Source organism: Miniopterus schreibersii (genome assembly GCF_964146895.1).
Source record: "Miniopterus schreibersii genome assembly, chromosome: 12".
Classification (NCBI taxonomy): domain Eukaryota; kingdom Metazoa; phylum Chordata; class Mammalia; order Chiroptera; family Miniopteridae; genus Miniopterus; species Miniopterus schreibersii.
Window position 1 is genome coordinate 66,010,736 of NC_138112.1, and position 16,192 is coordinate 66,026,927.

Sequence of the window (16,192 nt, forward strand, 5' to 3'; positions counted from 1 at the left end):
ATCATGCTAATATGATTTGCCCAGGATCATCCACTGAGTGGCTGAACCACACCTGAAATTCAGACACACTCCTGACCTCTAGTCCTGTGTGGTAACCACATTACCCAGGGCACTAGATTTATGTATATTAAAGCAATAGTTTGTAGTTACACAACATGTAGCAGTCATAAGTCATTTTCACACGCACTGTGTTCTCCTTTCCTCACAAATACTCTTGATAGAGCGCTATTATTTACCCCAGGCTGGAAATTTTGGCTATTAAAACAAACAATAAATTTATCAGAGACAATTGAGCTATGTTAGGTAGACTCGGGGCCTAGGGATTTTAAGTCTTTAGATGGACATAAGTGTAAATCTTGGGATATCCTGGATATTTCTCTACCACCTACATCAAACAATAAGGCAGCCAGCATGCTGAAAAGATGCCCAAAGAAACTCATCAAAGGCTGAAAAGTCATCTTGTTTCCCATAAAATATCTTATCTTCATCTTCAAGAGCACTGGATTGCTCCTTTAAAGAACTCCCTAGCATCTTTAGCATCCATGAGCTCTGTAAAAAGAACAACTTGGATGGGAGCTCCAGCTCAAGGAAAACTAAGAAATATTAAAGATGTGAGAGGAGTTGGGAGGGAAATAAAAATGAATGTCTTAGGTGAATGGTCTGAGCCTTTTCTAAAGCAACTAAATTAACCATAGATCAAAGAATTCTTTGCCAATTCTGGAAGAAGAATTGGAATAATGGAAGAATCTGTTTCATATTTTTTCCCACTTCAGTAATAATAATAAAAACAGGTAACATTTGTTGAACATTTATGTGGACCCGATGCTGGCTACTGTATTATTTGCCCAGTTTATTTCCAGGAGAGGGAGAGAGGGATAGAAACATCAATTGGCTGCCTCCTGAACTAGGGGTATTGAGCCAGCCACACCGCCGGGCACCGGGCACTGTATTTTATGTGAATTATCTTGTTTAAGTTTTTTAACTAGTCAGTGTCAGCAAATAGTGCTATTCTCATTTTACATATGAAAATCTTAAGATACAGACATCATGATCTCTAATACTATTTTTTTTTTTTTTTTCAGTAAAAGTGACTAAGACTTCTTGAAGAAATCATTGATTCTGGTTTCCTGCAGAGAGATATAAAGTAAACTTGAACCATTTTATGTGTCAGAAAGTAAGAAAGCATTCAAACATTAGTGAGGCCACGTCCAAAGATTTTAAGGATCAGCAGAATAGTAGGTTCTCTTGGTGAAAGTTGCAGTAATAGAGAGTTATGACTGTAGTTAAAATATATGGACTCTGCCTGGCTGGGCGTGGCTCAGTGGTTGAGCATCAACCTAGCATCCAGGAGATCGAGGTTCGATTCCCAGTCAGGGCACATGCCCGGGTTGCGGGCTCAATCCCTAGCCAGGGCATGCAGAAGGCAGCCGATCAATGACTCTCTCGTTATTGATGTTTCTATCTCTCTCTCTCCCTCTCCCTTCCGCTCTCTGAAATCAATAAAGACATATTTTTTAAAAAATACATGGACTTTATGAGGCATTATGAGTCCACGATGACACACAGATAATATGGTATTATTAAAATCACAGGTTCATTGACAACTGTAAAAATTAATTAATGCTATGTACAATAGAAGGCATTCTTTTACTTGGCCTTTATTTTGTAAAATTACAAACCCTAAAAATTGCAACAATGACATATTAAACTCTAAATACATATGCAGTCTTTACCTATGTTCATTGACTTTATTTGCCACATTTGTTTATACATGCATTGAAATCCTTTTGTAGGTTGCTTCTATTATGATCATTTGTCCCAAATATTTAATCATGTATCATGGAAGTACAGGGACATTCACTTTCTTAACCACAATACAAATTTAACATTTCTCTACTTCTGGTAACTAATACACAGATCATATAAAAACTGCCAATTATAGCAACAATATCCTCCATAGAAGTTTACTTTTTGACCCAGCATCTAATCCAGAATCTCAAATTGTTTTTAGCTGTCAAACTTTTTAGGTTCACTTTTTCTGGAAAAATTCTTCAACCTTTCTTTTTCTTTCATGATCTTTAGAATTTTTACATGTACATGCCAGTTGTATTGTACAATAACTCTCAATTTTGGTTTGTTTTACTTTTTTCTGAAGTGTTTGTGTAATTTTTTCCTTATGACTAGATTCAGGTTATGCATTTTGGGTAAAAGTATTATATTAATGAGGTTGTTTCTTCTTTAGTGAATCACATCCAGACACACATTATTGGTGGTATTAATTTTGATCACCTGAGCTCATTAGGAGGCATTTTTTTAAAAACTCATAGGTTGTATATGAAAACTCTAAAGTCATGTGAAATCTGCAAATTTCAATGGGATATCATTTAAGATATCCTTAAGAGTTGTAATGTTCTAACGATACAGAAGAATAGAAGTATCTCTCAGTTACCAAAATCTTAGCATCCCCTCATATCCAAAGGTATCTGGATCTATAGTTTTGCATCTTAAAACCCTAATACCCAATTAGTTGATCAATCAGGATGAAGCTATAGACTTGTATGAGTAAATTTAAAAAATGAAGACATGAATATAACTCTAATTCAAGGAAGTGGGTTAAACTGTTCCTCCACCCTTGAAGTTATAGAATTATTGATATAGCCCGGCTGGACGTGGCTCAGCGGTTGAGCATCAACCTAGGATCCAGGCGATCGGGGTTCGATTCCCAGTCAGGGCACATGCCCCGGTTGTGGGCTTGATCAGTGACTCTCTCATCATTGATGTTTCTATCTCTCTCTCTCCCTCTCCTTTCCTCTCTCTGAAATCAATAAAGATATATTTAAAAAAAAAAAGAATTATTGATATAGCATTAAACATATTGTTGAACACATTCTATCAGTTCCCCTTGGGTTGGTGAACACACAATACAATATACAGATGATGGATTATAGAATTGTACACCTGAAACCTGTATAATTTTATTAACCTATGTCACCCCAATAAGTCCAATAAAAAGTTAAAAATAAGTTTTAAAAAATAAAAGAAACTAGGCATCCTAACTATTTTTCTGGTAGGAAATAGCTTCAAGAACTTAGGATGGTACACACCTTATTTGAGTGGGTATGAGTTACCATCGAACATACAAATGTTTAGAGCAGGGTTTCTCAACCTTGCCACTATGGATATTTGGGGCCAGATAATTCTTTATGAGGGGCTGCTCTGGGCATTGTAGGGTTTAGCACCATCCTTTTACCCACTAGATACCAGGCACATCACCTCCCCAAGCTGTGACAACCAAAAGGTCTCCAGGCCATTTCAAATTCCCTTTCGAGAATAAAATTCCCCCTGGCTGAGGACTATTGTTTTAAGGGAGTCAAACTCATGGTACAAATATTTTTGAATTAATTATTTCCATTATTAAGTGGAAATAATGACTATTTAGTATTCACATACTTATTTTATATATACGTTTGTGTGTATATGTGTGTGTGTGTATATATGTAATTGCCTGTTAGAGTAATAACCTTTAAACTCAATATAAAAGGCATAATTAGGGTAATTGATTTAGATTTATGAAATTTTACAGTTGAAAGCTTCTTAACGTTGTGCTTCAATTAGAAGAGCCAATAAAAGTTTAGATGTACTGTATGTGTAAGTTTCAAAAGGTCATTTTGTGAGGTTACAAGAATTACTTAGTATTTAAGAATAGTTTGTTTGTTGCCCAAAATATACATCCTTAAAAGAGAAGTTAAATTTATAGATCTAGCTTAAAGTGCTTAATTAATTTGGTTTATCATCTAAACCAAAGTAAATGCTATTTAAGAGGTCTTTAAAGAGAATTGTTTTAAAAATCGAAGACTTTAAAATGATTTGTAAACAAAACCATCTGCATCTGAAGCACAGAAGCAATCCATCACTTGACACCATCCCGTCTCAGCCATGGCCCACCTCCCTGGGTCTGGGTCTTCCCACTCTCCATAAACCCAGTTCAGGCTCTTCCCATCATGAACCACTTCACTTCAACTTGTACAATCAAACGCAGAATCTCTTTATTGCTTGTGAGTTTGGGTAGATTTAGGAAGCTCTTCTTTTAGAAACAACATTGAATCAATTTCCCTGGTGTGGGAGTGAGGAGAGGAGAGGCTTATATAAATTAGTCTTTTTCTTAGTAACTCTCCCTGCTATATCATGTTTAACTAAATATTTCATATATATTTGTATGATTATTTAATGCACTGTGTTTAATGTACTGTGTATAATTATTTAATGTACTGATAAAGCAGCAACCTGAGAAGAGTATAATCTCTACAGACCTGAGCAGAGCCCACTTGCCTATTGTTAAGAGAAAGGCCATAGAAAGGTTGAGTAATGAGTCATAATGACCAGAAAATACTACCCAGCCCTGGAAAATTTAGCAAGGCTCTACAGATCCACACACTAGGAGTTCCAGAAGCCATTCAAGGCAGCATAAAGCTCATGAAAAGAGTGTCCATAGATCCCTGGAAGTGTGGGGATCTCAACCATGTGGAGTGCCTGGGACTGTGTCACATTGAGACATCTATGGGAAGCCCAGCAGTGACCTGAGTGCAGGGACCATGATATTGAGCATTCGCACTGCTCCCCCAGAGCCCACTTCTTTACCGATAATGACAATTATGTACAATTTATTCTCTCTCTCTGCCCACCCATCACTGCTCTAGGCACATGCCAGGGCCCATCTGATGCTTGTGTAGGACGGATTCACAGAGGCACACAGTGCCACTGGTTCCAGGTACAGGGCATGCAGATATGATGCAGATTGTAACTCATTTTCTGCATGATTTTGTTTTCCTTGTCTACGTGAGAATACACCGGGAAGCCGAGTTTGTTCAGAGCCTGGGAGTGGATATAGATAACATAGGAGATGAGGCCCTGGTTCCGGTACTCAGGCACGGTGGCTGCCATCCGCAGCTCTCCTGTCTGGTCCATCAGGTCCCAGCACACAGGTGTCCCTTCAGGCCCCAGCAGACAGAAGGTGGGGAAGGTCTGGATACACCGCTCAATGAATCTCTGGCTCCTCTCATTGCCACCAAAATGCCAGAATTTATTCACCAGGGCCGCGTGGGTAACATCCAGCGATGAGAGTCTAAACATTTCTTGATTGCTATGGAAGTTCCAAGAGAAAAACCAAGTTCATGAGTATTTATTATATTTGTTCTTGTCCCTATTGCCTAACTTACATTTCTGAAAACCATGATTTGGGCTGCTTTGAAGAATATTGACCATAAGCTGACAGGAGTGAAAGCAGGAAGGGAAGGTGGAAGGCTACTTCAGGAATGGGAGGTGTGAGTAGTGAAGTGACTTTTGTCAAACTTACATGGCCTTGGGTTTACCATCACCTGGTGGTAATTTCTTTCCATCCAACAGGGAAGGAATCAGTTTCTTTATGGTGTCTAGCGCCATGTAGAGAAAACGCTGTGTGTGTTTCACTTGGAAGGATTGCACGGCTGCAAGATTTTGTATCACCTCATTTAGGCTGGGCTGGGAACCTAGATGGGATTTTAAGGAGAGATGTAATGATTTCAGTGCATTTTGTGGAGAAGCTGTCCAGTGGAGTAAGAAGTGTCTACATTTACAGTCTAAAACCCTTGGTTATGGCTTGGTTCTGTCACCATGTGACAGGAGGTCACATAGTCAGGATTTGTGCAACGAATGTGCTCAGCGATTCATTCAGCCATGGTGATACCATTTGTGGAAATACCAAGACTGGACTGGAGCTAAATTTTCTGGGCTACATGATCATGCTGTTTTGATAATCCCATGAGATGAGTTATAAAAACAATAGTAGCCAACATCTCTTATGCAATTCCTGTGTTCCCAGTGTGGTGGATTGTTGCAGGAATGGCCCACAATTTGGCCACCTCTCTTTGTATCCATTCTCTGGAATAGTGCCCTCCTGCACTGCATCATTTGCCATATGATTGCTTTTACCATTGGCAAAGAGTACATTTGTTGCAGGGAGAGGCTTAAGAGTTCTTGCACATTGGTTCTGGCCCTTTCTTTGTGCTCCTGATTTCCTTGAGACCAACACCATGTGAATGGTATTAGAGTAGCCTGCTGAGGACTTGTGCTCCTATCATGTGGCACTGTGGTTGCCAGCGCTGACAGCCAGAACCTTCATTTAGACATGTGATTGAGGCCATGCTAAAGCAACCAGCCCATAGTCCATCCATTAGTACCCAGCTGCATGAGTACCCAGATGGAACCAGAAGAATGGCCTTGCAAAGCCCAGCCCAAATGTTGATTCACAGAATTATGAGGTTTGCTATGCAAACCTAACTGACACATCCGGGTTTTGTGCTACGCAATTCCTATTCAGCATTTTATCTAATCTGTTCAACATCCCTGTGTTTTAGGTACCATTATCCTCATTTTTATATATGATCTCAGTGAGGACAATTCATGTGTCTAGGATCACATAGCAAGTAACAGACAAATGCTGTCCCAGCAAGTCCGATTCTGGAGGGCATGCTTGTACCCATGACAGTGTCCTTCATGACCTGAGCAGTGCTTTATGTAACGAGTTGTCATTCTTATTCCAGGCATGGAAGGCCCTAGGGGAAGCTCTCCTCTGGCACCCAATCAACCTTAGGGATTCTGGATATGTCTGCAAAATATGCCATAAATTCTTGGCTATCAAGGAGTTATGTTATGTTTCTCTACATGAAGCCCATATTTTGCAAGCTTTGAGGGTGTTTTTCCCCCTTTACAGGTATATTCACAGATGAGTCAGCAGGCTGAGGGTTTGAAGTATGGAGAAAGATACTAGTTGTAGAGGTAATTGTCAGGACAGAGAAGTGAGTCAACACATTCCCATTCTTCTTACTTACTCTGGATCTGCAAATGCTGTTTCCAGTCAATGACTTCTAGTGAGCTAAGCAATTCCTGACAGTTCTTGGGATCCTTGGAGTAGATTTGGTAAGTATTGGTGTAGTGATCGCAGTCATCAACCATCACCTATTTTTGGAGAAAGGGAAATAAAGCACATTCCATGCAGTTCATGATTGCAATACTTTTATTCTAAATCCCATTATGCTGTAATATGTTTAAGTACGAAAATACTGGTATTTTTATTGGTGCATTACAATTATTTTCTGAATCATTTAAATCATGAGATCAAGATGAGAGACTCAAGTTTTTTATGTATGATGTAAAATTGCAGAACAAGACTATCTTCTACCCATATGTTGCATAAAAATTTCAAATCAAACACAGGCACAACTATTTAGAAAGCATTCTTCTGTATTGCCATCCTCCTCCACAGGAACGAGGGAGAGGCAGTAGACAAGGAAAAGCTTCTGTTGCAAGAATAAATTTTAATACAGTTCAAGTAGTTATCAAACACAAAAACTATGAACATGACAATATCAAATCTGGTTACAGATAACTCTGAATTAAAATCTCCATCCATAGTTAATGAAGCCAAAGAGCCTGAAAACTGCTCAGAAGTGCTTTCATAAAATAATACTATATTTAAACCCATTGTAGTTCCAGAAGAACAAAGAAACCACTTATTTAGAAAGATCCCCTTAAATTATTAAATAACAGATGAGATTATTAGGAGGAAAATGGCACAGGAGAATATTACCATGACTAGTGCAGAATTAGGAAGCCTTTTTTTAAATAGTTAGAAAATGCTCTACAAAATACACTCAGAAGTTAGCAATGATACTACTAACACATTTAAGATAAAACATATAATTATTTTACTTATTTAATTTTCATTTGTATGAAAAGTATACTACTTGTATTTTTATAAATTTATAATTTCACTGGCTGGTTTAAAGTGAGCTTAGAATTTTTGTTTTTCAAATTGAGTTGCACTAATTTTTAAATGTTCCCCAAAATATATATGGAAGTCCTTGTGTTACGAATTTCCTTTTTAGAATCACCTCCACTCGCTGTCCTGTTTTGTACCTTCCTGTCTCTGCCCTCGCTGTGCCCTCTTTTCCTTGTCAGACTAACAAAAATATAATTATCTACAAAATGTAGTTCAGGTGAAACTTCCACTAAGATGTGCCTCTGGCTTTTTTCTGAGACCTCCATCTTCAACTCCCCCCCCCCCCAGTTTAATCAGCTTCTGTATCTGCTCTTTCTCTATGTTGTGCGTCTTCTGTTCTTAGACACTTTTCATCGAATTGTAATTTATTTGCTTATGTACTTTTTCCTCCAGGCTGTGAGCTCCTTGAGGACAAGGACTTGTTCACCATCATTGTCATTCATTTCTCGGTCCCCTGGGTCTACACTGCCAGGCGCAGACAATGGTAGGCACATGGAGCAAATAGAAGTGTATGCATTCCACATCGGGCGCCTTACCTGCTCCTGAGGGCGGACAACCACTGTGTTAAAATCAGGCCACTTGTCCACCAGGGCCTTTAGCTTGAACGGGTTTCCTTGGTTCATGTGGAAAACGGTCCCATACACCTGCAGCATCATGAGAAAGTGAGAGTCAGCTTATTAGGAAGGGATGGCCAAGTGCCCAGTTCCAGCTGGGTAAGGATTGTCTCTATGAAACCAGGGTAAGTAACTGGTAGGGCACCTACTTCAAACAGTCTTCAGGTCCTATTTTATTACTCCACTAGAAATAGATTTTGGGGTGGAACCATGAGAATATTATATAAATATAGTCAAATATGCAGATACGTAAAACAAATTAAAAATCATTCACTATCACATTGTAGAATTTAGTGACATATCTTTCCATTTTCCACTTATTTACATAGTCACACCCAGTTTTTAAATAAGGAAATTACTTAATATATCCTTGTTTAACATCTATCCCCCTTCACACACACATACAAACATAAACACACTATGCAATGGTCATCTTTTCTTTTTTTAAATCCTCACCCGAGGACATACTGTAATTGACTTTATAGAGAGAGGCAGGGAAAGAGAGAGGAAGAGAGAGAAACATCAATGTGAGAGAGAGACATCAATCAGTTGCCTCCTGTACTCACCCTGAATGGGGATCAAAACTTGGGTATGTACCCTGATGGGAAATCAAACTCATAACCTTTTGGTGCATGAGAGACAATGCTCCAGCCAACTGAGCCACCCAGCGAAGGCACAGTGCTCATATTTTTGACAGTGTAATAATTTTTCTTCAAGGGTACCCATCCTTTCCTTCAATCAAAGGGTCTTAGGTCTGTCACCTGGCTCAAGTCTGGGAATGAGTTGGGAGGCAGTGTTGCTCTGTTTGTATGACCCAAGTAAGACCTTGGGGTTTGTGCAAAGTACTTGATGTAATTCCTGATAATTGGTAAGTGTTCAAGAGATGCTGGGTATTAATTTTATTATATTATTTTATTTGGCAACCCTCGCAAAGGTTGAGAAACATCTGCCAAAATGTATTGACTTTCTGGCTTTATTCAGTTTACATGCAACAACACTGAGCCTCATAGATGTTTAACTCTCTCATTGTTTCCCAGAGAAGAGTGAACTGTGGAATCAAAACAGTCTGATTCTAGACCCTGCCTTCTCCATGGTTGCCCTACCCTATTTCAGTAAGAAGGATCAGTGATTTGGGTTTATACTAAATGCCTGAGGCTTAGTCTCCAGATATCCCCACATAAGGTGTCAGAGCACCAGGAAAAATGACTGACCATAAGTCCTTTGTGCTTTCCACAGGTCATAAGTTGTGAAAATTATGGGCCTAGTTTTGGTAACAGTATGGCCTTATTTATCCTTATAATGTCTGTTGGGTTTGTAGTAATGTCTCCTAGTTCATTCTTAGTGTGGGTAATTTGTGTCTTTTTTCTTTTTTTCTAGATCAGTGTGGCTAATTAATCTTTTCAAAGAACCAGACTTTGGGCTCATTGATTTTCTTACTTGCTTTTCTCTCCTCACATTCATTGGTTTCAGCTCTTATCGTTTCTAATTTCCTTAGTTCTATTTGCTTTGGGGATAATTTACTCTTCTTTTGCTAGTTTTTAAGGTGAAAACATAAAGCATGGATTTGAGACCATTATTCTTTTACAATATAAGCACTTAAAGCTACAAGGCTCCCGCTTACCACTGCTTTGGTTGCATCCCAAGACTCTTAACATGGTGTACTTCCATTTCTATTCAACTAAAGTACTTTCTAATTTTGGTGTGACATTAAAGCATGATTTATTTATTTATTTATTCATTTTTAATGTGTCTTTATTGTTTTCACTGAGAGGTAGAGAGAAGGAGAGAGAGAGAGATAGAAACACCAGTGATGAGACAGTCCTCATTGATTGGTGGCCTCCTGAACGTCCCCGACTGGGGATCAAGCCCATGACCCGGCCATGTGCCCTGACCAGGAATCGAACTGTGATCTTCTAGATCCTAGGTCAATGCCCAACCACTGAGCCTCCCCCAGCCAGGCAGTAAAGCATCATTTATTTAGAAATGTTTTTATAATTTCTAAATAAATCGGTATTTTTGAATAACTTCTCAGATTTTTTAAAAATTTTAAGTTTAATTCCATATTGTTCAACGACATGCTTGACATGATTTCAGTTTTTAAAAAAATTTTAAAATATGATCTATCTAGGTTAATGTTCAATGTGCATTGAAAAGTAATATGTATTCTGCTGTCATTGAGGGAAGTACTATATAAATGTCAATTAGTCCAAGTTGGCTCAGAGTATTGTTCAGGTCTTCTATATCCTTACAGGTTTCATCTGTATTGTATAAATTATTGAGAGAGGAGTGTGGAAGTCTTTAATTATATCCGTGGGTTTACCTATTTCTTCTTTCAGTTTCATCAGTTTTTACTTTAGGTACTTGGAGCCTCTGCTGTTAGGAGTAGACAGTTTAGCATTTGTTTGTATTTTTAGTGAATTGATACCTTGATCAGAATGCAATGGCACCTTTTATCCCTGGTAATATTCTAGTCCCTTTGCAACATATATTAGTGCAAAAATAAAAATAAAAAATGAAACACACATACACAACAAGAGAAAGAAAAAGTCTCTATGGTACAACATCATTGATCTACTTCTAAAATGAAATTTCTGCCTCACCCCAAATTAAACAGAATCCATTTGTGTTTGACAAAATAAAAACGACCTGTTATGAACTTTCAAGTAGAAGCATAATAGTTAGCCTTTCACCACTCACTTCATTGGTCAGAAACAATCATTTAAGCATTAGTGTGTTAGTTTCGGTCAACTTTGCAATTCTGGAAACACTTCCCTTGATATCTGACATATTTCTTAGAAGAGCACAAGGGAATGGTGTTGGGTCATCACACAGCAAAGGTCAGAGTGCCTTCCAATCCCAGCATTGCCACTCCCTGCTGGTGTGATCTTGCTCAAGTCATGTAACTGAGCCTCCAGTTGCTCTTTGGTTACGTGGGTCATAGACCTGCCCTGCGGCAAGATCATGGACACTGACACGTGAGAGGAGCGAGTGCCTGGCAGAGAGCAGTGCTCAGTGACAGCTAATTCTCTTCCCAGCTTTGTCATAGGCAGTCATCGTCCTTTCTCCCCTAGAAGGTTCCACTCTCACCTTTAAGGACTCAGGGAGGAACTTCCTCAAGGCTTTCTCTAGCATCTGCTGCATTTGTGGGCCTTGTAATTGGAACATCTTGGCAGGTACCTGAGCCTAAAGAGGGGATCAAGAAACACGAAGGAGTGAGAAGTGCTGGAAGACATACAAAGACACAAAACAGACACAGTAGGCAGCTCTAGCTACTGGCCTGGCCTTACCCCCGCCGTTTCACTGGTGCCCCATTCACGAGACTCCTCACTAACTCCAAGGAGGGATAAGTCTGGCAGAAAGCCTGGGTGCCTCTTTCTGAAATTATTTTTGGTATTTGTTAAACTTTAAAAAATATTTCTCAATTTTCGTTTTGATGTTTACATCGCCTAGAATTCCAATAATTAAGGATTCACAGAGATTAACCAATATATTCTCTAAGCATGAACGAGCGTGCTTTGAGGTTTACTTTAATTCAGGACAAGCCTGACTTTGCCAATCAGAAGCTATATGACACTGGGCAAGTTGCTGAACGCCTCTGTGCCTTGGTTTTCTCACCCGTGAAGGACAATGACTGGAGCACCTGTGCCACAGAGCAGCTGAGCAAGGACATAAACCAAGGCGTGCAAGGTCCTTAGGACAGTGTTTGGGACACAGCGAGATCTCAATTAGTGATTCTAATCATTGTTAGCCTTTTTATTATTATCATTAGTAGAAGCAACAGTTAACCACACTGCCATTCTGTGACTCTTCTTCGGCACAAGAATTTGTGGTGAGCATTAAATGGGGGAGAAGCCACGGAAATTGGCACCTGCTAAGTAAGGAATGACCTGTCATTATTTTACTACTCTAAGACCCATTCACATGAAAGTGATGACATATATGCTGCCCTATGGGAGAGCCTTAGAGTGAAAATGTAAAAGGCACATAAATGATAGTGCAGCTGAGAGGACTAAAATTACGTTTCCTTTCTGTGGCTTCAAGTGAACAGTTCATCTCACCTGTGCTGTAGTCCTGGCACTAGATGCTGCATTGTCCTTCTGAGGCCCTAAGCAGGGAACGTAGCGTTCCTAGACAGTGTTTATCCAAGGGGCAAGTGCCTGACTGCCTTAGAATGGCACCAGGGATTAAACCAGAACCTCTGCATAATATGTCTACCAACTGCGCCACATGAATGTCCCCTGAAGCAGCATGTTCCTTCCCAGGGCTGTCCCATTTCTGTTACCTGTCCACCAACGGCCAGCTCCCAATGCACTTCACATTTGTCTACCATTTCAGCCGGAGCCTCACTTTAGCCCGTCGGGAATTTCTCCCACACTAGGGAGCTGCCCTGTACCCTGCAGGCTCCTGTTGCAAATTCCTCCAGTGGAAGCGCTTCCTTTCCCCAGCAAGACTCTCATTCCTAACGGGCCGGGAGGTGCCGTCCACGCAGCAGTAGCATCTGAATCCTGTGCCCCGCGGGGAGGCAGAGGGGCTGAGGGGCCCAGAGCGCGGGCTCTCCTCCTCCTCACCTGCAAGCTGTTCTCTGTCAGTCTCTGCAGAGATCCTCAGGGAGAGACCAGAAGCCGCAGATTATTCCAGAAGGTGAAATAGGACCTGCAAGAGTTTATTTGGAGTTGTTTACTCCCCCCACTGGTGAATGAAGTTCCTGATAGAACCCGAGCAGCACGCTGTGGAATCTTCCAGCAGCAGAGTGGAAGGTGGAGGGCCTCCCCCAAGAGTCCCATGTTCCAGGACTGACTTCTGCCACTTGATTGTGCCACCACTTTTTTCACCTTTAAAGTTTTAAACAAAAAGCTTATAATACAACCAAGACGATGAAGTATGGCCATGTAGCAGTGTCCCCCACATTAAGTGCTGCATTCACCACCTGCTTCCAGAAAGTGCCCGAAGCTCTCCTCATGCATCTATCGGTTCACACCGGGAGCCCGCAGGGTCTCCACAGTGCCGAACGAGTTGCCCTCACAGAGGAGGTGCCAGGGGTGTGCTTCTGAAGTTCAGTCATTCCTTCTCCTTAGGGATCTGGGGGTACTGACCATAACACACTAGGAGTGTTTAGGTGTGTGTCACTGAAGCGCAGAGGATGTCACAAAGCAACGGTTATCTTCCTGGGGGAGGAGAGGAGCATGAGTCCTTACCTGGGAAGCCGCCTCCACACCGATCTCGCAGGTGTCCCCAGGAGCAAGTGAGAAGGGCAGACTCCTGGGTGCTGCAATTGCCGTTTAATGCAGGCAGTTCAGCAGGATCTCACAGAGAGCGTGGCAGTGTGTCTCCTCCAGACACTGCTGAGCTGAGGCTTGCAAGGTGACCTTTGCCAAAGCAAAAACGTCTGGTGTCAGCTCTTATGAAATCCTGCCCTTCCTCCCTGGGTTCACGGTGAAGGAACTGGCTCTGTAAGGTTCAGAGGCTGGCTGTGCCATCTGAGCTCCCCCACGCACAAAAGCCAGGCTGCTCTCTGCCCCCGCAGGCCCTGCCATTGCTCTGCAGTGTGTGCGGAACCAACAGGCCGGACACTGGAAGGAGAGGCAGATGGTGTAGACGACAGCTTCTCCTTCCCGTCCCAGGCTCAAGTAGCTGCAGTGAGAGCAAGTGGTAGGAAAGATACGAGTGAGGCCTGATTTGCGGAATCGGGTCCTTTGCTTACGCTTATGCTGAACTCCTCTGTGCCTTGGTTTTCTCATCCGTAAAGGAGAATGAGCCCTAGAGTAGTTGAGCAATTATATAAATCAATGCATGTAAGGCTCTTAGAACAGTTCTCGGATATCGTAAGTACTCAATTAGTGATTATAATCATTATTAGCCTTTTTATTATTATCATTAGTAGAAGCAACAGTTAACCACACTGCCATCCATAAAGTCCATTCAGTGACCCTTCTTCGGCACAAGAATTTGTGGTGAGCATTAAATGAGAGAGAACGCATTTAATCTGGCACATGGTAAAGGAGACAATTAATTTTAAATCTTTACAAGGTGCCTGACATGCAGTAGTACTCAGTTACTGTCAGTCATTTTTATTGTTGCTATCACTTTAACTTAAATAAAGCGTATCTTTTCTTGTTTCTAGAGCTAAAAAATAAAATATCCCTTTTATAATAGATAAATGATGTAGTAAAACATTTTTCAAACTTGACTATATGTTAGAGCCATGTGAAAAAAAAATTTAAATTATTTAATCTTGCTCCTGGTATTTGTTACTTAGAAGCTATTAAGGGAATATGAGGTCTATAATTATATATTTTTAAAATGTTCTGCAGACTATTTTTATTTTTGCTGCTCATCTTAATTGAAATATAATTTATATCCAATAAAATTTACCAACTTAAGTGGACACTTGATGAGTCTTGAAAAATATATATATTTGTGTAACAGCATAATAATAATATAGTAAATTTGAATATCCCCCAAAGTTTACTTATGTCCCTTGCAATTCACATTTCCTTTGCTCCCAGCTCCCAACAATCATTAATTTAATTTCCTTTACAGAATGTCAAAGAAAAGGAATTATTTACTATGAATCTTTTTTGAGACTTTAGTTCTTTTGTTAGCAAAATGTCTTTGACACCAGTTTAAATTGTCACATATATCAACAGTTTATTTCTTTTTATTGTTGAATAGTATTTCATTGCAGGGATCCACCAGAGTTTGTTTACCTAGTCACCTGTAGAAATACATTTGGGTTGTTTCTAGTATTTACTGATTATAACTGAAGCTGCAGTGGATATTCACGTAAAATATTTCATCATAGGCTTTTATCCCTCTTGTGTAAATGCGCTGAAGTGCATTTGTGAGGTCACATGTAAGCATATGTTGAACTTCATGAGAAACTGCCCAAGTGTTTTCCCCAAGTGGCCGCACTAGTTTATGGCGGTGGAGGAGTCTTCCATGTGCTCCACCTTCTCTCCAACACTCCTCCAGAACATCCTCTCCTGCAGCCATGTCCAGAATCATTGCATAGCAGTTAAAATCCTCAACGATACCCTTAAATCAGTAGAGCAGGGAGACTTGTAGAGCTAATTCTCAGAGCAGGCCAAAAGGCTGAGATCAAAGTGTATTTCAGTAGATGCAATTCTCTGGCAGGTGGACAATGTTGAACTTTACCCAATTCCTGTTATCCTGGAAAATGTGAATAGTTAAAGAAATTCTTCCATCGACTTTGCTTTCCTGAAATGGATCAGTGCAGAGAACCAACCTTACCCATCTGACTTACAACACACAGATGTTCTGCTGGTTTCCCCCCAAAAAAAGCCAGATGTTGATGCTCCAAATTCCCAAACTTTGCCTCATGAATGATTAGCTGAGCTGTGAATCCCCACTGACATGGCAGGACACACTGCTTGTTCACCAGACTTGAGTTAAGTTTCTCTCCTTCCCCGGGGTTGAGTCAGCACATAACCCCCTTCTTGGCTCCTGCCAAGAAGAGGCCGAACTCAGGGTAGAACATTCTCGGAGCTGTATCCCTCCTGACTCTCTTTCCTCCCTCCCCCACCCTCTGTTTACTCTTCCTAATAAATGGTTAGCTTGACTGCTCAACCCCACCGATCCACCAGAACAAAGTTCTGATGCGTTAACAAAGAGTCAGTGGACTTGACCAGACTTTAAGCTTGTCTCCTCTCCACAGCGCTGAGCTCTGCCCCACGCTGGGCCTGGGCCAACACTGGCAGTGGGGGGACCATTTTCAGCAGAAGGATGCTCCACGTGCCCGCTT

At 40.6% G+C, this 16,192-nt stretch overlaps 1 protein-coding gene across 5 annotated transcripts; it reads right to left on the reverse strand.

The window, feature by feature from the left end:
- Positions 1 to 1,085: 1,085 nt before the first annotated feature.
- Positions 1,086 to 15,724, reverse strand: LOC308565748 (glycine N-acyltransferase-like). Of its 5 annotated transcripts, none has more exons than XM_081155341.1 (7): positions 13,626 to 13,925; positions 12,999 to 13,083; positions 11,518 to 11,613; positions 8,353 to 8,460; positions 6,867 to 6,993; positions 5,354 to 5,525; positions 1,086 to 5,140 (listed from the first exon to the last, which is right to left on the reverse strand). In XM_081155341.1, exons 3-7 carry the CDS (start codon positions 11,593 to 11,595, stop codon positions 4,738 to 4,740), a joined length of 888 nt encoding a protein of 295 aa, XP_081011467.1. In that variant the 5' UTR covers positions 11,596 to 11,613; positions 12,999 to 13,083; positions 13,626 to 13,925; the 3' UTR covers positions 1,086 to 4,737. The 5 variants fall into 5 exon arrangements, with proteins under 5 accessions (XP_081011467.1, XP_081011464.1, XP_081011468.1 ...); XM_081155338.1 differs by having other exon boundaries at positions 12,713 to 13,083; positions 13,626 to 13,849; XM_081155342.1 differs by lacking the exons at positions 12,999 to 13,083; positions 13,626 to 13,925 and adding an exon at positions 15,695 to 15,724.
- Positions 15,725 to 16,192: the final 468 nt, after the last annotated feature.

Coding starts and splice junctions, on each gene's coding strand:
- LOC308565748 (XM_081155338.1), bottom strand. CDS start 12,760: ATGGTAGACAAATGTGAAGTGCATTGGGAGCTGGCCGTTGGTGGACAG. Junction 8,461..11,517: donor TCCTCCCTGAGTCCTTAAAG/GTGAGAGTGGAA, acceptor ATGATGCTGCAG/GTGTATGGGACCGTTTTCCA. Junction 5,141..5,353: donor GATGGTAAACCCAAGGCCAT/GTAAGTTTGACA, acceptor GAACTTCCATAG/CAATCAAGAAATGTTTAGAC.